General features: G+C 42.3%; 3 protein-coding genes across 3 annotated transcripts in view; 2 read left to right on the top strand and 1 right to left on the bottom strand.

Annotated features, from left to right (window-relative positions):
* Positions 1 to 907, top strand: part of T265_09861 (hypothetical protein) — a gene marked incomplete at both ends in the record, with an annotated part of 10,345 nt that extends 9,438 nt beyond the window's left edge. Inside the window, one exon of the mRNA XM_009176061.1 lies at positions 798 to 907. Within this exon, the coding sequence (XP_009174325.1) occupies positions 798 to 907 (110 nt within the window). The remainder of the gene's footprint in view (positions 1 to 797) is intronic.
* The window catches only part of T265_09860 (hypothetical protein), a gene marked incomplete at both ends in the record, with an annotated part of 52,887 nt that extends 51,764 nt beyond the window's left edge, over positions 1 to 1,123 (bottom strand). The window contains one exon of the mRNA XM_009176060.1: positions 691 to 1,123. Within this exon, the coding sequence (XP_009174324.1) occupies positions 691 to 1,123 (433 nt within the window). The remainder of the gene's footprint in view (positions 1 to 690) is intronic.
* Positions 1,124 to 20,169: 19,046 nt separating this feature from the next.
* The window catches only part of T265_14979 (hypothetical protein), a gene marked incomplete at both ends in the record, with an annotated part of 48,577 nt that continues 47,727 nt past the window's right edge, over positions 20,170 to 21,019 (top strand). The window contains one exon of the mRNA XM_009176058.1: positions 20,170 to 20,318. Within this exon, the coding sequence (XP_009174322.1) occupies positions 20,171 to 20,318 (148 nt within the window). The remainder of the gene's footprint in view (positions 20,319 to 21,019) is intronic.

The following is a 21,019-nucleotide window of genomic DNA, read 5'->3' as shown; positions in this document are numbered from 1 at the left end:
AGTTTAGATTTGAACGACGCACCTCCCGGTCCGTAAGCTGGTTACTATGTATCCTGAGCCCGAGATTCTTTCTAGAGTAAATTGGAGCGTATTGTACAAGAGAACGAAAGTAAGAACAACTCAGCGACTAAATCAGAATTCAAGCATATTTGTGGGCTGTGTTTTGGTCGGAAATATCCCCTGTCCTAGCTAAGTGTTCGAAGGAGCTTGCCGGTAAAATAAGGACTGAATACTCGTCTCACTCAAAATTCAAAAACATAATTAAACGGGATTTTTAGCACATGTCGCATATTCGTAGGACTGTTTACTGAAATACTAGACAGCGGTGTGATGACCAAATAAAATGACAACATAATTTATCAGATTACCTTCTCCACAAGCATTATTGGAAAATCGTAAAAATAGCATAGTAATAAGTAATGGATCATTATCCATGGAAATTGCACACCAAAATTTACAGCACTCTAAGAAGTAACAGAACCAAAATGATTAATAATACTATACTAATATCAGCAATATTCATAATGCTATGTTCACGCTAAATGTTCTTGATTCCAACAGGAAATTTCCATCTTTTCTATTAGGGTAAATGGGTCCATCGGCCGTGTAAAACGCAATCAAGGAAAAGGATTGGAGACTTTTGCAGACAACAGCATAAACACGTTGATCATGAATTCGAATTTTATTCACTAATATCCATGCAAAGAGTGAATGCTGATGGCCAGAACTGCCCATTTTTACTGCATAGCATTATTTTCTCCAGTATACACAAAAATAATAACATCTGTATACCAGAGGACTGGATGACTTTGGTCAGTTCGCCCGAAAATATCTGCGCCTTCTCCTTCTCTACGAAGATGAGATAGATATCGTTTTCATATTTCCGATCGACGAAGTACTTGTTTGAGGCTATTTGAACACCGAGGTTTTGGAAACCTTCTGGCGTTCGTCTCATGGTTTCATCGATCACGATGCTAAACAATAATGGAGAGAGCAAGCACCCCTGATAAAAACAGCTTTTTGCATGGAAGATTTTAAAAAGCTCTCCGTACACTCTCACACGCCAGGAAGTCTGAGAATACAAAGGGTGTATTATGTTCACAGACGCCTGGGGAATTCCCATTATTACGCCTGTCGAAAATCAGACCGATCGAACGAATCAAGTGCATCGTCGAAATCCTAGAATACTAAAATTTAGGGTCGTTTGTATGTAAAGCGTTGTTTTATCACCTGACGGATTATGAAGATTTGATCAACGCAACGCCTACCAAGCCGGAACCCCGCTTTCTGCTCTCGAGTCAGTGTTTCACGAGACGCCATAATGCGGCGAAGTACCAGTGACGCCAACAGTATCATTAGGACCAGGGTCAAGCTGATCCACCATGTAGTAACCACACTCATTGCGAGCCCCATTACTGGCTCTCCTCAGTTGTCTGGGACAGACACTTTTAGTTCTTCTGCTTGACAAAGGACCAAAAAGATAACTGATCGCTGAGTGCATTTTTATTTAAGAATTCATATATCAACCCACTAAAACAAAAACCAACTGTGGTGCCCTGAGAGTAACAGCGAGATCAAAATTAGCCGTCAGTTATGTGCGATAGAGAACTTATCATCAAGGCTCTGAATGCAGGAGCGAAAATTCGGTCGGGACATTTCACGGTTAAAGTACTGAATTAAGGTACCTGAATGAACCGACACATTAAAGCCAGTGTTCTCCAAAATTCCAGTACTAAGTGAGTTTTTCCTGTTATAAAAAAGTGTGCCTTTTGAATAATAACGCTTGTTTTGTGGTTCCTCTTTGAACTCACGGAGGCGAAAAACACTATTTCCTAACGAGCTGGACAGCGGCGGCTCATGGTCTTTGTAGCGCAGCCGTAAACATGAATCAGTGATGAGAAATAGTTTCTAATATCTGAACAAAATGAAAAATTCTGTTTTACTCTCGTAAGATCTGTTGGAATACGTCCATACTTTGGTTGTGTCCGGTTATCCTAGAAGGTCATATTTTAATGCCGATAATTCATCATCGAATAAATGGTCTGAACTACTTAGAATTGGACTCTTTCGTAGGATAGTAGAGTACCGGTCACCCACTAGGTCACGCGTATCACTCGTCACAAACATTAAAATCACGTAATAATTGCTATCCCACTTGCAACCTTAGACGACAACATGAACACTCCAATTTCACATCCATTTTGCTTACGTGGCTACCACTTACGTCACGCGCCAAGCTTATCAGGTCAAGTCGTATTCATGTTCGAGCAGTTATCAAACACGAATAGATACCCATCTCTGCACAATGCACTGCCACCCGACCCAAAACAAACACTTGCGCGGACAGGACGGGAAGTCAACTGAGCTCCACAATCCTCTACGGACAACTAACAACTGGTGAGCCCCGATCTCGGGGCTACTTCATTTATAACCACAGACCATGGTTCCCAATCTGAATCCCATCTAATTCAACGCCTCACCGAACTGCTAGCATGCACATGCACTCGCATTATGGCATACCAAGCAGATCACTAATGGTAGCGTCATTTATTCCGATGCTTACCACTTGGAATATATTCGTCCGAGGAACACTTTAATACTAAGTAATTTTCACTATGAAAATTTGAACGACCCGAAATATAGAGCGGTCATTTCTGAAACCAAAGGGATTTTTTCACCCAACTAAGGTTCTCTTTGACGGCTGTACAATTGTTCATAGATTGTCAGCCGTGACTACACTAAGAAAATGGCGTGCCATTCTGTCCGCCCCACGTTCTTATGCTTAGATAGGACGTCCAGAGAGAACCTTTATTCAGACAATCTGATAGCACATATTTTGGCGCTGTTAATTTTCCGTATGTAAAATTCCATACGGAACGTACTGATCGCCTATCCGAAAATGCTGTTGAAAAATTAGGAACAAAAGATAAACATTTCAACTGAAGCATTCTTTTAGTACATGGCCGCAACACCACCAGTGGAAAACAAGATGGTTGAAATACCGTTCGATAACCGAGGCCTGGAACGGTGTAATTAATGCGTAAACAGTGCAGTAAGTAATAAATTAACTGCAAAAGAAGGCACTTCGATTGCAGTGATTCGGCAAATAACCTCCGTTAGCGGAGCAAACCATAATTTTTCAAACACAATGCCGTAAACGTCCGACAGTACGTGTCATTGCTAGTAGCTTCATTTATGCCAACTAACGTTTAGTTTGTCACCAATTTCTGTATGCTCAGTTCATCTGAGTGCCAATCGCCGCGAGGTCTTACTATAGCGATGAACAGTAAGGTTAGTGAACTTAACTACTATCTTGGTTTGGCCACTTTGAACCGGCAAATAAGCAATAAAAATGAAAGCTGCTTACGAGGAATCGAAACATGATAAGGGGGTTTTGGTTTAAGATAGGCGGTGAAGAAGCAAACGGTTGTTGTACTGAGCCTCAGGAACGTGGCGAACCGGACTAGATATATGTATCGCCAGGAGCACCACATCAATCAGATAACATTAACACAACCAAGTGGCAAGCCAATTGATTAGGCAGGGTTAATAGCAGGGATGCAAACTTCATACAGTAGAAACGAAGAGGATGGACTCAAAGATCACCCCGACGTTGACAAATCAGCTCGCGAGCAAACGACCCATGCAGTAGGGATACACAAAATAACTGAACACTTCTATTATACCCATACACGAATCAGCGCACACCACTTTGAACGAATGAGAAACTGCTGCGCTTTACCTCACAAGAGCGTACTGATAATACTTCTTGCACCAGTGATCAAATCCTTGTAAACAATCGTAATTCTTGGTGAAGAAGCTGACCACAAACCAAACAACCAGAGCAAGTAGCTTTTTCTACTCAACCGCCTCAATTTTGCGTGCCCTCAACGCTTTTTGGCACTTGAGTGACATCTGAGGTTCAACAAAAGTTTTTCAAATACCTCCGTGGAAAATCCATTATAGGTACGGTCAAACTGCATATAATAAACTGTCTGCCGCACATTCCAATCCATTCTGCTGCCAGTGTCGCCTTCTAACATTTGGAAGGTGCTGGGAAACCTTCCATGGCTAGTTTTTGGTGAGTCCGAGATAAGGTCGTGCATCAAGAAGGCGAACGTCTTAACACGATTAAGGAACGCCAGCGCCATATTGAGGACAACCACTGGATTCAAATTCAAATTTCTATTTCTATTTCTATTTCTAACTGTCCTATAATCGTAAAGTAACTTGTTCGATAAAAACGCGATGTTACGGTGAACTGTTACAAATGTCCAAAACATGGCAAGAGGATCAAATATTAGGCACGGTAGTCGAAAGCGTGCAACAATCCTGATGTTCAATAGTAAACTGCGAAAATGTTATGGATCCAAACGCTTTTATTCCAGGTCGCACCCGTCGATAAAAGTGTACGAGAAAATAAAGCATTCTCTAACTACAGTATAAGTCTGTAAACATGAGTGGTTCTTTTCATTGTAAGGTTAGCATTAATTATTCGGCTGTTTCAACGTTGAGTAGAACTACGCACAACTTGTGGCATATTTTTTTGAGTCACAAGGCGGAATTACTGACCTTGTATATTCCGTTGTTCGCACCACTGTTTAACAGCAACAAACAGCACAATTATACAACCATGCTGGATCTAAGGGGAAAAAACGTCCGACTTCCACGAGTTTCAAGAAGAACTAGTTCATGTTTTGTCGTGAGAACAGTTAAAAGGACTTATCTTGAACGCTGTTCATGTTTGCACGGCATCAACAGCAAACGTGCCGAGTCAGAGAAATCATTCAACTATAAATTTATGGGAAGTTAAGATACACATCAGTGCTCAAGATCTCGCAGAAAATTCGAGTTTGTTTAAACGAATCGTGGATTACAAATTCTGCAACACGAATTTATGCTATTGAAAGCACTCGTTATTTTTCTGCTCTACTCCTAGTAATTTGTAAATTGTTTTCAGGATCAAAAGTGTGAGGAAGTACTATAGGGGTTTACCACTAAACACGCTTGGATTACTTTGCACAATGTCCAGCACGAAAAAGGAAAATCACGGAGAAATTATTATGCCATTAATTCAAACCAAGAATTTAACACGAGATGTTATTATATCATGTGCTATGTTTAATTTACGCTTATGGAGAATGGTGAGTTTTGACATCAGTCATGTGAAGACAGTATCTGTACGCCGCATAATAAGATGTAGTGATGTGGCCCCGTTCCGAGTTGTTCATTTGTTCAGGATACGGTCCATACACAACTGTATCTCAGGACTCATGTAATAGGCTAACGTTGGATTCTCTCCATATCCACATCCATTTTTACTCTTTCCTTCGCAATAATACCTTAGAAGAAGGTGAATCCGTATGATAGCGCAGTATCGGTTCTGAATACTGATGCACTTTTAATAACGACAAATTTCAGGTGTAAAACACTAGTATTCACGTAAGTGTCTTTTCTTCTCTGGTTTAGCTAATTGATGAACGACGCCCTTCCTCTAACACTGAACGAAAATCAACCTCAGACATTCAACTTAAATGACAAGGGCCAACGGTGAATATCAGCGTACAAACAATCAAAAAAGCAACAGGCAGCCTCAAAGCGCTAGTATCATTCTGATCGTTGGCCAGCGTATACGATGAAAGAAATTGTTCCCGCCTGCAACGTAGAAATGTACGCTAAGAAATCACGTTACGCTGACGATTTCCAAAGTTTAGGAACAAAACAGCAGTAGAGGCGACAATGCAGCTCATTGAAAATACGATGAGAATTGGGGATAATACCGAGTCGTAGCTATTGCTAATATCAAAGTACTCCATGCCCCCACTATCAAAAGCACTGAGAAACTTAGCGAGTAATTCCCCATGGTAAGAAATTACTTTTCACCGATTCTTTGTCTTGTAAACTCTTCTACCTTTTGTTGAAACTGTGAACAGCTTTGTGGGCTGACCACTGAGGGCGTTTCCTATTTCCTTGAATATAAAAGATAAATATCGCTACGTAGAAAGGGCTTACTAGAGCTCAATAATTTAGTTGTGATTTGGGCAAGCAAGTTCACACTAAGTCAGCAGTCGTGCACTACATAAACGATGGAATCGCGAGTATTTGGTCACGACCTTAAGTGGTGGTCGGCAAAACTCCGGTTTTCTCATCTGCTAGCCTATTTATTATTACAGATAGCCAGGAACGACTTGGTGAGCCTAAAGCGGAGACAAATTTGGGCAAGCGAGCGCTAAAACCCACCATGAGACTCTAAAGTTTTTTTACTTGCTCATTTTTACTACCATTTAGGATTTCGTAACTATCAGCGCTCACAAACTTCTTCGCTGCTCCTATGATTACGCCGGGAAGACGTTTCACTGAAATATTCCAAATCTGTGCACACTACCGTCAGGCCAGGCGCAGTCTAGAAGAATTACTTGCACGACGAGTAAAATTCTCACCTGAGAAGTCGGTACTCAACAGGCTAGTCAAAATTGGCTAACTGATGTTGATTCCGTGTTGTAAGGATGGTGGCACGTTTTGTCTACGTGCGAGTTAACCACAGTGCACCTCAACCACACGTGTGTAGTTTCACCCGTGGGTTACTTCTAATATAAAGGTTTGCATACTGAAGCACGTATTTTCTAGATTACCTTGTAGAGTTGTTGTGATTAATATTGTTTGCCAATCATTTTTTCACCCTATGTACTTGTATATTTCAGCACACTAAAGCTTACTTTTCGCAACTAAAGTGTTGTTCTTTTCACAGATCAGACTTTCTCTTTTTACTCGCTCACAAACACACCGAAAGCGCTACAATTTACTTGTCTAAGAAAGAGCGTAAATGAGCATTCGATGAGGTACACGACAGAGAGCTAGATGAAGTTATAGTTTTCATTCAACTGGCGATTTTGAGAGCATAAACCACTGAGGAAATGTTGGAAGCGTCAATAAGCTAAGAACTGCTCTAAAAGACGCTGCCCTGCGACACTAACAGAAGGTCAGAAATCCATGGTCCCTACCTTCCACAGATGATACAACTTAGGAACTTCAGTGCCTCATTTCCTCTATGGTAGCGTGTGGATGATAGTATCCGTGGAGTGACAATCCTTTTCACATGCTGAATTGGAAATGGCGTTCATAATAGTCAGATTTGGTGGTGTATTGACCAGTTACTTCTCGGTAGCGTCTACAGACGAAACGATAAAGCGTGAAGAGAAAACTAGTAGAGCGACGCAATGTTCCTTGCCCGTAAAACAATTCTGGTCACCGGTTGGTGACTGTGGACGCAATACAGGGTTTTTGTGCTTATTTGTTGATCTTGCGGATATACTTATACTCATGTGAGAACACTGCTATGCCTTCGTGTGTGCAGTGGGAAAATGCTTTTCTTAAATAAGCCTTTGGGGTCGTATAGGTGTTAGACGAACCGAAGTTGTGGATCTTCATGATGAGTAAAGAATTGCTCCCAGTTCCTGGTCGCTCAGAGCACAACAAATCCTTGAAACTGACTTCCAAATCAAGGGACTTTCCTGCTAGTGCAGACCCCATTAAAATGCTTGTTCATATTTGAGCTGTACAGTTTCAAATAATCCAGCCCACTATACTTGACCAAAATGCTCATACTGTTAAAAATATGGCAATCACATTAAAGGTGGGTTGTAATTAAAACTCCCTTGCAGATGGTGTCCCATAGCGATGAGCTAAGTTACTGAACACAAAGATTATCAGAGCTTCGTAAGACTGGCGAACTTCCGAGTGAGTGTGTCCGTTCCGTGTTTCTCTCTTTGCCCTGAAAGTCTCACCATAACCTCAATTATTTACCATATTCTGCAGATTAGCATAAGATTGTCCTATAAGATAGTACTAAGATTCAAACCTTTCAATAGTCTCACCTGTTTGGAAAAGTACACATCGAAATTATCAAGAGTTTTGTGAAGTGGTAGATTGGAATATAAATAAGGAGGCTACAGGCTCCTATCCAAATTACGTTACGCTGGCGCACTTACATTGGAGAGTTTTAGATGGCTAGTACGCTGTGCTCAAAGATATTACAATATTCTTGTAGCACAGCAATGTATGCCAGAGTCCAGTGAATTGAATCGGGTTATAAGAACACTGGATCAGGATTTAAATGTCACACATTATTACATCCCCCTCAACGCACTGTCCGGGATAGAGATTACTGAGTGAAATGAGTGAAGCAGTTAGTCGAACAGGAACCAATGAACTTGAAGAACTTTGTGATCACAATGATCACATATTACTTGCGTTGGTCACTTCGAAAATATGAACATTCATGAATCCTCCTTGTTGTAAGACATTTTTTTGACAAAAGTAAAGCGTTGATATGTTCAAGGGTTTTATATTCCAGGAGCGTCCCTAGTAGCAGCCGTATGGCCACAAAGATAATTTATCGTGTTTTTCGCGTTAAGTTGTACAATTAGCCAACAAAAACCGCCCACCTTGTAGACTATATGCGCTCAACTTGATACCCAATTTCAGCGTCACTGGAAGCGCTCCAGTTGCTACATCTTGTCGAAGTTGAAGATAAAAGAATCGCCTAACAATAAATAAACGGGAGCTGGTCACATACCTTAGCTGAGGGTCAGATATGAACTGAGGATTATCAATAAACAACATTATACTCAACGTAAGAGCGTGTTGCCGCGCGTGTTTGTCAAGCTGTTTCTTGACGGATTCATTCAGGAAAAGCCATCGAAATTCTCCAGACCAGTCTTCGTATTTTAGTCCAAATACGCATATCTGAAAAACGGAAGCAGTTATTCGGCAGATTTCTTACTCACATCCTCAATATCGAGCCGTTGCGCTACATATTCCAGAGCATCCCTTCCAGTAGTAGTCGAAGATACGGTATACTCAACACATGTACCATCCAAAGTGAATATTCTTATAACGTAAAGATCTTTGGCAGCTACATTGTAACGATGTGTTCGCTTGAAATTTAGTCTGATAGGCATTCGCGCAACGATAACACCTGACAAACTTGAGTAGCGCGCGTCAAACTACCTTTACGGTTAACTGATTGGTTCAGTTGAACACAGTCACAGATTCACAGCTATCTGTTGATCAACATAGCCTGTGGGAGTTCAATGATGCACAATCATTATCTGGGAAAGCTGGGCGCCATAACGTTGTACACATTGCTACATAGTTACCGTCATGACTGGTAGGTGGATATTATGGATATAACGTAGCACCAAGAGTATTTTTCTGCGCTTGATGTTGATTTATAGAACTACGCCCTATTCGTTGTTTAGTTGCGTTGTCTTTCCGATTTTTCCCCCGTTTGCCACTTCTTCAGCGCTGAGGTGGAAGCCTGGACAAATTTCTTTGTGATAGCTTACAATGGTCAGCTGCTGATGCCTGCTTGATTGATCGCATTAACTTGGTTCGCACTCGAATGCCGGTGTCCAGGGCCAGTAGGATTTCAGCAGTTCGTGTGTCCCACGAGAGGTTGAGATTTCCGCACGGCAAGCAACTGATTTATTGGTCTGAGCAATTGAGATGGCCATGCGTTTGCTGGTAGCAGCGCCCCAAAGCCTACATCACTGTGTGTGATGCCAAAGCACTGGACTCCCTCGCGGGACCAGAGACAGACACCCGAATTTTGACCACACAAGTGTCAAAGAGTTTGTTGGTTTGCCCCGAATATCTGAGTAATTGGTTCAGTTAACGGAACCATCGAACGTTCCCGGCAATTTTCTGCGACATGCACTTTTGGGTTGGAGGTTTCGAAGAATCCGAGCCATTAAAATAGGTGCAGCCGCAACGCGTTGTTTAATTTTTTAGGTAATTTTTGCTTACAGATTTGCACGTTTCAAAGGCTTCTTTAGTTTCTAGGGCATAGAATCTCATAAAAGCATTTTGCAATATTATCGTGCCTCATATTGCCGCAGTGGAAAGCTGCAATAAATGCGTTTGCTGCAGTGTATCTGAAACCAACAGAAAATCCAGGACACAACTCAGGAATCGGGAGCTCAGCGGACGAGATCAATCTGTCCACATATTTGCTTAACGTAGACGGACGCCAGGTGGTGAAATTATGGCAGGTGTTTCATCATCCATTGGCGAAAAGAAACATTTCACGTTCTGTACGTCGTTGTGGAAGGCGCCCCAAGAAATCGTTACGTATTTCATTCGAACCAGATACACATTTGCATCTACTGAACCAAGTGCGTCGAAGACTCTGTTATTTACGCCCTTACTTCAACCCTCCATACGGGTTACGAGAGTTAGCAATTTCTAACGGAAATTGCTCATCAATGTTGATTCAAAAATTTATCGGTAGAGTTATCATAAAGTGGCATAGAACTTCCTGCCGGTGTCGTCGCCAGACGGATGATGCGGTTTCAGGCTAGGTATGGCTGTTGACTTTTCGCCTTTACGTGGGCTCGTAACGTCAACATTCAAAAACAAAGTCATCACAGTTCTGGTTCTAAACCACCACATCAAAAGCCTGGCTGAGATTAGGGTGTTTGGCTGCCAATTTTTTAGGCGGCAAAGTGTCACATCCGTGTCAACATGGAGAACAAAATAGTGTGTCTATCAGGCACACTAACAAATCCGTATGTGCGGATTTGAGGCCACACAATGTAGCCCAATAAGCTGCAAGATTCACGGTTGATCGCCACATTATATTTTCATTCAAAATATCCCTGTTTGTTTATTCGTAGCGTTTATGAAAATCCCATTTCGCCAGTATGCACTCAGCAGGGGCAGCGTGCTAACCGCAAGCGCCTCCAAGAGTTGGAGGAATTGTTTTCGTGAAAACCCAAGTTTTCATTGTCTGCTGCCAAAGCGCCTGAAGTTTTGAATATCTTGTGACCAAATGTATTGCCACTAGTAATAACGATGTTGGCGCTCAGTATTCACACAATTGAAGTGAATTTTTGATATCCGCAAAGTGAGCTCAATCTAGGCACTCCGGATTCTCAGTGATGCTAGAAAAGTATTCGAACAGAATTTTTTCTGCCAGAGGCATGATTGCTCGGGTGGACAACGAAATTTGTTGAGTTGCTTAAATATGGACATAGATTAGGGTGGTTTTGAGTTCGAGCAAGAAAAGCAACATTTTGGAGTGAAGGGTTTCACTCTAGTTGCAAACGTTTTGAAGCTAGAGGCATTGTGCGACCAAGGATCCCCGCCCAGACAAGATTGGATCGCTTTGATTTGAACGCAGCTAGCAAAACGAGGGATGGAAAAAGGGAGTATCCTGCCTTGTTCATGATAAGAAATTTCAAATCGCAAAAAAAGAGGAGCGAGAAAAACTGATCTGGTGTAGCAGCAGAATAGCTACAATCCTACCGGTCGGTTTGAACTGGAGCCTAAAACAATCGATGAGGCATTCTGGGCCATGAAACTTATGGCGTATGACAAGGGTCATAAAAAGCGTAAGTGGGGATGATGATGTACAGGGATCAGAAATAAGTGTAAACGGTAGCGGGAGTCTTAAAGTCACGGGGTGCACTGAAACTTCAGAGAATCACCAGTGTCGCTGTTGGAGTGGAGTCGGGTATAAAAGTTCCTTTGGGGAAGAAGTTGATGGTAGCCCACAGTGCCGAAAGCAAATTGCACAAAAATCACTGGCTTTATGAGGAGTGCCTATTGAGGGTCACCGAGTGTCCATCTTCTTACGGAAGTTTCATCGAATGAAAGCGAACGCAGCCCGTAGGCAATTGGATGCAGATGAAGTGTGTTTAGTAGTTGAAATCTAGGGGACAGGAGTGCGAGAAGGGAACAGTTGTGGGCATGTTATCAAACTGGTTAAGACAATGTCGGGCTTTTGTTGCACTGGCATACTTCGGCTTCCAGATAACCCCGTAACGAATGTCATATTCTAGGTAACTGGGCTCAAGTGTGCGATTCCATGCACAACAGGATTTGTTTTTCTGGAAGGGAATAAGCCCAGGGGATCCGCAAACGTGTGATAAAGCCAATGTAAGTTTGCAATTACTTTTTCGATCCGGATGGGATCCCTTTAAGCATGACTCACAAATCAGATGGAGTGGAAAACGCCCAAACAGGGCATCAGAATCAGGCGTAGCGGAAAATCGACACCAGGGAAGAAGAGGGATTCTATCAGTGAGGCATGATGAGTTTTAGAAGGCATCAGATAAGATCAAGTTCAAAACTAAAGGAAAGAACCCAACGTTTACCACAATTATGGTGGTGGTGAGTAAACAAGACAGGATGCGGGTGTAACGGCGATGCTACTGATGGGAAGGCACGCGAGTAGTAGGTGTCGCGGGTGAAATTTCGCTTTGCGTCTTTTGAAAAGGGAAAACCTGTGACGGAATTTGTAGAGTCGCTTTGTAATACTTGCTTGAATTTCAGCCAGGAATGGTTGGAGCCAATGAATCTCCAGGAAAGTTCAAGAAGCCGCGTTTAGGAGAAGATAGATGTCCAGTTATTGTGAATAAGATGCAAGTTAGAGCATTGCTTCCTTGTCCAATGGTCTGTGACCGGTCAGTTGGCATTTCCTAATAATAACTCCGCATAGGAGAAGATAGATGTCCAGTTATTGTGAATAAGATGCAAGTTAGAGCATTGCTTCCTTGTCCAATGGTCTGTGACCGGTCAGTTGGCATTTCCTAATAAATAACTCCGCAGCGAAGGCCTTCTTCCTTTCAAGGGTAGATTTCTACTTATAAGCCTGACAATCAGAGACTAAGTTTGCCAATATAAACCATTATAGCACCAGAGACGAAAAAAATCACTATATGTAAGCAGAAATGTGGTCTGTTAAGAGAAATCAAACACAAGTACTGACGGGAATAGAACCGTCGAGATGGTGGACTCGGTTTTCTTGGGGCTATTTCGTGAGTTGGGCAGTATCATAATCTCTGATGGAAGGTGAATGTAAGAGAAGTGAATACCAGTCATATAAGCACTGCTATCAGATGCAACCAACGAGTGGTACACGGCAAAATTATTTGAGCACTAACCCAGTATGCTAGTAGTGAAGTTTTGAGGAATCTCATTGTGTGTGTATTATTCATTTTTTGCATGTTCTACTCCTGGAAGCAGTATTTCAGCTGTTTAGTTGACGAGGAGGGCTTTGGTGCAGCCCTTTTTTACGGAAGCAGCTACGGCCTTGCATACCATTGTAAGCCATGAGCAGCGCAAAATATCTTCAGACCATCCCGTGTGTTTTTAGTGAACGTTTTGACAGATAACAAGTCCGTTTTGGTCATTTATGTTCCGTGACGTTGCCACATAAGTGACACAACCAAGACGAGTCCAGTAGCAGCCAATTTAAGATTGGAGATATTTTCTGTTAGTGAGGATCGGGATCCTTTTGGATGTAAAGCATAGATCAGATGGAGTAGATAACGGCCAAATAGGGCGTTCGGATTGAGTGTAGCCGAAGTTATAATCTTGAGAAAAAGAGGAAATGGGATGCGATCAGTAGGGCCTGGTGTGTTTTGGAAGCATCAAATAGGATGAAACTCATAAAGAGGGAAGACCTGAAGGTTTACCACAATTGGGGTTTTGGAATCGAGTGAACGAGACAGAATATTGGTAGATTTTTACCTAGTAGCCTGGCGATCAAAACTACCTAATCTCGCCAATATATAGTAATATAATACCAATGACAGACCAAATAGGCATAAGTACGCGGAGAGTTAATATGTATGCGGAGATCAGACACAAGGACCGACGGGTTTGGAATATCTGATATCGTACATTCGATTTTCAGGATGTTAATGCGTGAGTTGGACAATACCATAATGTAGCGGACTAGGACCTTATCAGCGTGTTCGGATAAATTAGGAATCAAAGTAACAAATACAAAATCACAAAATCACAATAGGAAAGGAATGAGTAGTCAAATGGGGACTCACGAATGTGTAGATCCAATAGTCCACTACACCGATCCAAATGCAGTGACTGGCTGTGAAAGGAAATATTCACTTGTAGAAATTTCCCACAGATGGTTCCGCATGAGTGATGTATTCCACGGTAGGAAAATTATTCACGGTTAAAAAATGTCACAGGGACTTATTGTGACGTTCAACAGTTGACACAAACACAGAGATTTAGTCTCACTGGTTTAGCAGTCAGCAAACAGTTCAACGGAGCTTAAATACGCTCGTTTAGCAAGTAGTCAGCAGGTCGCACCGGAAAATTGTATATTTGTAACATTAAAACAAGCGTCATGATACAATGTGAACGGAAGTTACAAAGTGTGGCTTAAGTTCAAGAAGGATGGTAAATGTGACAACGGATTACAGAAACCACAATAATCCCGGAGGGACAATGACTGTAACAGAAATGGCCACCAGCCCCCGAAGTACTGCTATCAAAAAGTGATGTACGGCAGAAATCCTTTGAGCGCTAGTCCTGTGTACTGGTGGTGTTAGGTTATGAATTCCTATGTATATGCGTTGTTCCTTTTTTGTATGTATCCTGAGAGCAATGTGTAGGTGTGTTTCTTTTGCTGAGTTGACGAGGCAGGTTTCGGTGTGGTACAAACTCAATTTCGATGAAGGCAGCTATTCAAACACTGTTAGCAGGATATCTTTTAAGAGGAAACCTAGGCCGATTTTATTTTCCCAAAAAATTTAACAGGGTTTAGCATGTCCATAACTTCACGGACGCCGCCTGTAAGTGGAAAAATTTTTAGGGGCTACTTCGGAAATCCAATTTGCGGTCGTTGAAACACAATACAAGTTGGGCAGAAAACTATGCAGAATCTTGCCAAAACCACCGTTTCTTCGAAACCTTTCGTGTCTGTCCCCAAGATTGGGCCGTTGTTTCAGGCTATCGCCTGATTTTCCGGCGGTGCTGCGTCTAAAAGCGTAATACACTGAAAAAATATTGGTGATTGGGTTTCCTAACCTCCTGAAAGTTGCTGTTTCAGACTTCGCACTAACAGTCGATGTGGAATAGTGTTTGAACTATGAGTGGAAATACTCTGAGGTTAAATGTAGGTAAGTGTCGTCCGCGCGTGGACTGGCATAGATTTCACAAATCCAGACAAAGCCTGATCGTTTGCGTGGACATAGATATGGGTCTGTTTCGCCAACCTGTCTTGAGGTCGATATATCTCCGTACAGCTTTACCTGCTTTACTTCTTCTGTGAACCCGCCGCTCACAGTGTGTCCTGATTTTTCGATCTGTTCGTCTGACGACCAGAGCTGACTCACTGCCTCTACTAGTATGCAGTCCCTCTCTTGTGGCGGAACCTAGGAAGGGCCACTTTTTATGTGTCGGTTGACTGAATCCTTTGCACATTGCAATTAATTTAGCAGTTCCCCCTCACATTTTGCGTTTTTGTGTGCTACAACATTTGCTCTTTTAGGTAAAACTCTCGTCCTTGCTTGTTACTCGCGGATCATGCTTTTTGACATATGCATCGCGTGCGTTTGAACGCGCAGAAAAGATTCTTTCAGTCTGTTTAGTAAGAAAGATGCTGCTGTTCTAGCAGTTGCTCTGTTGCTGTTTTTACATCCTAATGTTGTCCCTTGGTATTAAGACCAGTTCCCACAACACTGAAACCGATTGGTGCACCACCAAACTTTGTTTAATTTGAAGCAAAGATGCGGTGAATTGATACACTTTATTGATGCGCGAAAGGAATCTTCGTTTAATCGGTTAACTCAATGCTTTTATTATTGTCCGGTGCCCACAAATGCATTCTTTTCATCCAATTGTATTAACGTTACAAACAGATGAGTTTCCGTCGGGTAGGAAGAGACTATAGTATCGTTCCGTTATCTGCGAGGAAACCCTTTCTCCAGTTACTAAAAACGGAATGATGGCAGTTGCTGATAGAACAGGCTCCAGGAAATCATTGTTTAGATATCAAATCAGTATATTAAACATGACCAAATAAGGTTCAGTCTAATGATAAAAATAGTGGTAATAATAATGTTCCAAGAATATCTCCAGGCATGATCATAATCTTACTGTCCGAACAAAGCATGATGGGCGAAATTAGTATGTTCTGTGGATTGTGTAAAAAAAGGCATACGTCACTAACAGTGTGCATTATCCGATGTGGATGTGTTTGCAACTAAACTGGCACGAGCGCGGAAGAACAGGTACTATTGTTGCTTTTTTTGAAGAAAATATCGGGCAGGATCAAGATCATATCCTTAGAATTTGTAAGGTGGCTGGCTAAAACAAACCAATGGAGGGCAAAAGAAGAGGCTTTCCGCATGACAAATGACACGAAAACGGCAAACTGCGGGAGATGAGGAGAACTAAAAACCTTGTGAAGCAGCGCAGTTTACGTGATGCAGCTGGTCACTGAAACCTAAACCCACCACGTGAGCTTGGACTTATGGCCAGGGTCACAAAATCTTTAGGTGAGGATGATGAAGTGGAGGACGTTGAAATGGTGGCGGGAATCTCAGAATCATGCTGTACGGCGAACCTCTAGAAACTCCCTCTCGCCCCTGTTCTGGCGAAGTTGGCTGTGAGAGCTCCTCGAATGTGTGAGCTGGTGACATCACGCGCGTTGGAACGCCAAGTGTACAGAGTAATATTGACTTTGTGGAGAGAAGTGACTGAAAGTCCACCGAAATGATAAAATCCGAACGAATAGCCACAGATTAGTAAGAACCGGTTCTGGAGGCGGACGGGCCAGGCAAGGAGTTTGTTCGTACTGCGCGCTAATAGAGCGAGTGTGCTAGAGGATACGGCCAAGTGTAGGGGGGAATAGTCATGACTGTGCTCTCAAACTAGGTGTGCAGTGTCATGCTGCCATCGCACGACACATCTATTTTCCCACAGGTAGCTTAACCATAATTCATCGAATATGATAGAAGCCAGCTAAAATAACATAAATAGACGCGAATACTTTAGCAAAAAGATTGCCATTTATGGTAAATCCTGGGCGGTTCTTACACGGCATAATTTTTATTCCAGAGACCGTAATTTACGCACAAGAAGGCCTTTAGGATGTGTGTAAATGCACCATTGAGTCACTGCAAAATGTTGGAATGGGACCGACTTCAAAATTCTAAACAGTTCTTAACGTATATTTTCCCTAAAAGTTAGTAAAAATAAGTTGCTTCTACATTATGGCAGCTGGGTGCCCGAAGTTAATTTTAACACTAGTATTCCGTGTGGTTATGCCTGAAGGTATACCGCTTTTTAGTTGAGAATAAACAATATTACGGTTGTTATTACTGTTATTATTATTATTACTGTTACTTCAGATTCACAGGAAGTGGGCAGCCTCCCCGTTTTTAATATTCGCAATATTTGACTGTCAGCCACGGGAAACTTCCTCATCATGAATCCACGCACAATACAAACAAAAGTTGAACAGGATCACTCAATCACCTGGACGTACGGGGTGCAAATAAATGGTGTTAAACAGTTTCTCAGCAACGGGACCAATAAGAACAACGGTAATTTTTCTGAAAAGTTAGAAAAAATCGTCTGGATTTGCTTTTGTTTCAAGGTTTTACCATGCGGGTTGATTTATTTGATGACTGTGAATTAGATGTTACTATATAGGGCACTCAACGCCCATTTGAAATTTATGTGCGATTTCCCGATTAACAAAATCCAAAATGTCCAGCTACACGATGATCGGTTTGGTCACACGTGCAATGTGGTTTCCAGTGCGCAAACCGACGTGAATAATTTAAGGAGAAAAATTGGTTCTGTCAGCGATCACACTAATTTCTCACTTTAAGAAACAGGCAAAAACCGCAGATATTATACGAGATAAACTGATATTTGAATGAAACCACAGTGATGAACCTTCGGCGTCTCACGTCATGAAGGCGAAGTCACATTGGCTGACGGAAACACCTACCGAACGTTTTGCACAGATCAAAACTAATGGGTGATTGTTGCTCACCCAAATGACCACTCGCGGAGCGACACAAATAGCAGGCCATATGGTTGTACGTATGACCGAACACAATAACCTCTGCACCAGCTTCGACGAGGGATGTTTTTATATAGTACGCAGAGCAAATAAGTGGTGGAATTAAGCCCGAAGCAGTCGGCACCGTTACCGTCGGGCCCGAGAGTGTGGCTGTGATGGGTTTTCAAGAGTAAATTTTGAAGAGTTTGTAAGTTTAGGGTTCCGGGGCCAAATGACTGGTGAAACCGGCACAAGCCCTTTTGGCTCCAGAATAAAAAACATCATGATCCACGGCTTATTGAGTGCCGAGGGTGGTCATGAAATGGTGCCGAAAGTCATTTTTAATTGGAGGGCCAAATAAGCGAGGTTTTTAATGTCGGTTTCTAGCGGTTCACCGGCTTGGTTATGGTGAGTCTGTTTCTATGAAAGCTGGTGGAACATTGCGTGAATAGGCTCAAAGAGTTATCCTCATATAACAACGTAAATCCAAAAGGTTCATCTTCCCGTACTCAGGTTACTATTGATTTACCCTGAGGTTTACCGTTCCGCAGGTCACTTAAACAACGAAACAAATGAGGGGCAGTGTAATCTACAGGGACACTCACAACTGAAGGATAGCACAGAGCGCCATACTCCGACTGATTCGCGCTTGAAACGGCAACTTTGATCAGCTGTGTTATGGCTCTAAACTCAACTGCATCGCCGTAAACCATGACATGTGCGAGCACAGCGAACTGTTCCTACAAGCACCTAGTGGAATATAGCCTCTTTTTGGTTGGACCGAAGACTATGATTGCAATTGGTGAAAACTGAGGAGTAAAGGATGAGGAAGTTAATTTTTATCGAAGGAATTATACGAATGGATTCTTTCTCTTCCTCAGAAGACTCTCTGCTATCGACACTCTTTATAAACTTTTTAACACCACCTTACAGTTGAACGAAATATGTATTAAATCAAAATATCACTTGCGGTTGGCTTCTAAGAAGAGCATGTGTACAAAGATAATGGGATTTCGACTCAAGGGAATATCTGCGAATGTCAAAAATCGCAGGTCATGAGAATATCTAAAGAGTTATAGAACGACGGATAAGTTTTTGAACATTCACAGCCATTGACGCCATTGACGCTAGAGCCTTCCCAATTATTTCAGTCCCAAAGAGCAGTGGTCACTGCCACCTTCATCTGAATGAAAATAATACATCCATTTACTGTTTGAAGAGTACCCAGAAAGCGCCTTGGTTGTGTGTGGTGAGAACAGAACGGAAGACATTATGGAAATAGCTTCCAAGCTGATTAAGATATCGGTCGTTGTTCAGGTGGCTGTTGATTTGATTGCCGAGCTGGGCGATTGGCTTACAAACGTTTCGTCCCCATGCAAACAGACATCAGCGCTCAGTTGGATGGGTAGTTCTTACGTGCCTGCGTGCGTTTATATAGCACTTGAACGCTATCTGTTATCTTCTGACGTGCTTGACTACCTGAAGGGTGACGAATTTATTGAATCTACTGGTGCCTTTGTGATCTTGGTTGCGTTGTGGCCTGCGCCCCTTTGTGCTGATCAGTTATCTTAACACCTTCCATTATTAACAGCTTGTTCTCTCTGGCCTCAAATCGCGTTGCGCTTTGGTCTTAAATTCACGAGCTTCATTGGTTGCTTGTACCGCCCTATTTTATATTTAGTTACCCTACTGTCTTAAAACACGTCTTTCTCAATGTATCATGAAAACTCGTCCCATAACGCACTTACCGCTCTACGGATGATTCGGCCAACTTTCCCTCATATCAAGCGCACAACCTTACGGATACTCTATGATGCATACGCCAGACCACTCCCCGAATACGTTAACCGACTTGTCCGCACGGGATGTAAGAAAGAGGTGCCATCATTGAGCGTGCCCAGCTAGCTGCTACAAGTGGACTAGAATTTTGTCGGCCGATGCACCTGCATCACCATCGCAACGAGGCGGTAATTTAAATATGGCGTATTTTTAAAATTTTATTACCAAAAGTATATCACGAATGACACTCCAGAATGGTGACAGAAGGTAGCCCCATGAATAACACTGAAAATTTGGAACGTGATTTGAACATCGGAAATGACATCTGTGAGGATGTCAGTACACCGTCAGGTCAAAAAATGAACAATAAAAAATCACCTGACACAGGTGCAGGTTGGCTTACATCATAGCAGCGGTCTATTTCAGAATTTAAAGGCCATCATGCAATAAGGCAAGATGCATTTAACAACGGAGTACACAGCGGCTTGGATAACTTAACACAAAAAGTTGTTCAGACAATAAAACAATATATCACCTTTTCAGCTAAGTAAACTACAAAAGGATGTCCTCGTTGCTGTCAGTAACACAGAACGTGTCGAAGCCCTGAGACAAGCTTCTGAGCTTGAGCTTGCGAGAGCTAACCTTGTAAACAAAAATCTTCACCAAACGTGCGAACGTCAGCAGAAGCTACTGGGCGACACATCAGGTTAGTCGTTTTTGGGTTTCAAATGTGCTTCACATAAGGCTTTGTTTCTCGTGCACACGAAATGGTTTCAGCTAGGACAGCGAAGACGTCACGTACCAGACGTTACCTCGATTTCTGGTCCTACAGGCTAAAATTTAGATATGTAGTTACGCTTTATGTCAGACGTACGCAGGAATACGTATTCAAACAAAGGATCTTGTAGTGGTCTGGCTACCCAGTAAGTTAGTTCATCAGGAGTGTGTGGCGAAGAAGTAAAAATAATAACGCTAGGTTGGGTATACAATAATAAAGAGGTCGGATGGAACAGACTCACTAACAATTGTTCTCTTTAAAATAGTTCGTCTGTAGTGGTTAACGGCCCTATGGAGTCTCTAGTGAACTGAACAAATTACTGGTGTAAGCCAGATACAAAGTCACAAAGAGAAAAATACAAGTAAATCTTGACTCACAGTTCAAAATAGGAGATTCCGTAGTTCCGTATTCCGTTGAACCACCACACAAAGAATAGTTCTATCTTCCTGGTATCCCAGATCTCCGGTGATCGAAATATTATTCCACAAGTGCGAATATATTAGTCCAGCGTTTGTAGCTGAAATGTTTGTTCACGTTTTGTATTGGCAGCGGTCAGATATAGCTAACCGGCGGTCACAACAACAGTCACTCAGCAGAAGTCTCAAAGTCACGTTGGAGCCAACGCGCGG

Source organism: Opisthorchis viverrini, assembly GCF_000715545.1.
Source record: "Opisthorchis viverrini unplaced genomic scaffold opera_v5_313, whole genome shotgun sequence".
NCBI lineage: Eukaryota > Metazoa > Platyhelminthes > Trematoda > Opisthorchiida > Opisthorchiidae > Opisthorchis > Opisthorchis viverrini.
This window is presented reverse-complemented; position numbering and strand designations above follow the sequence as displayed.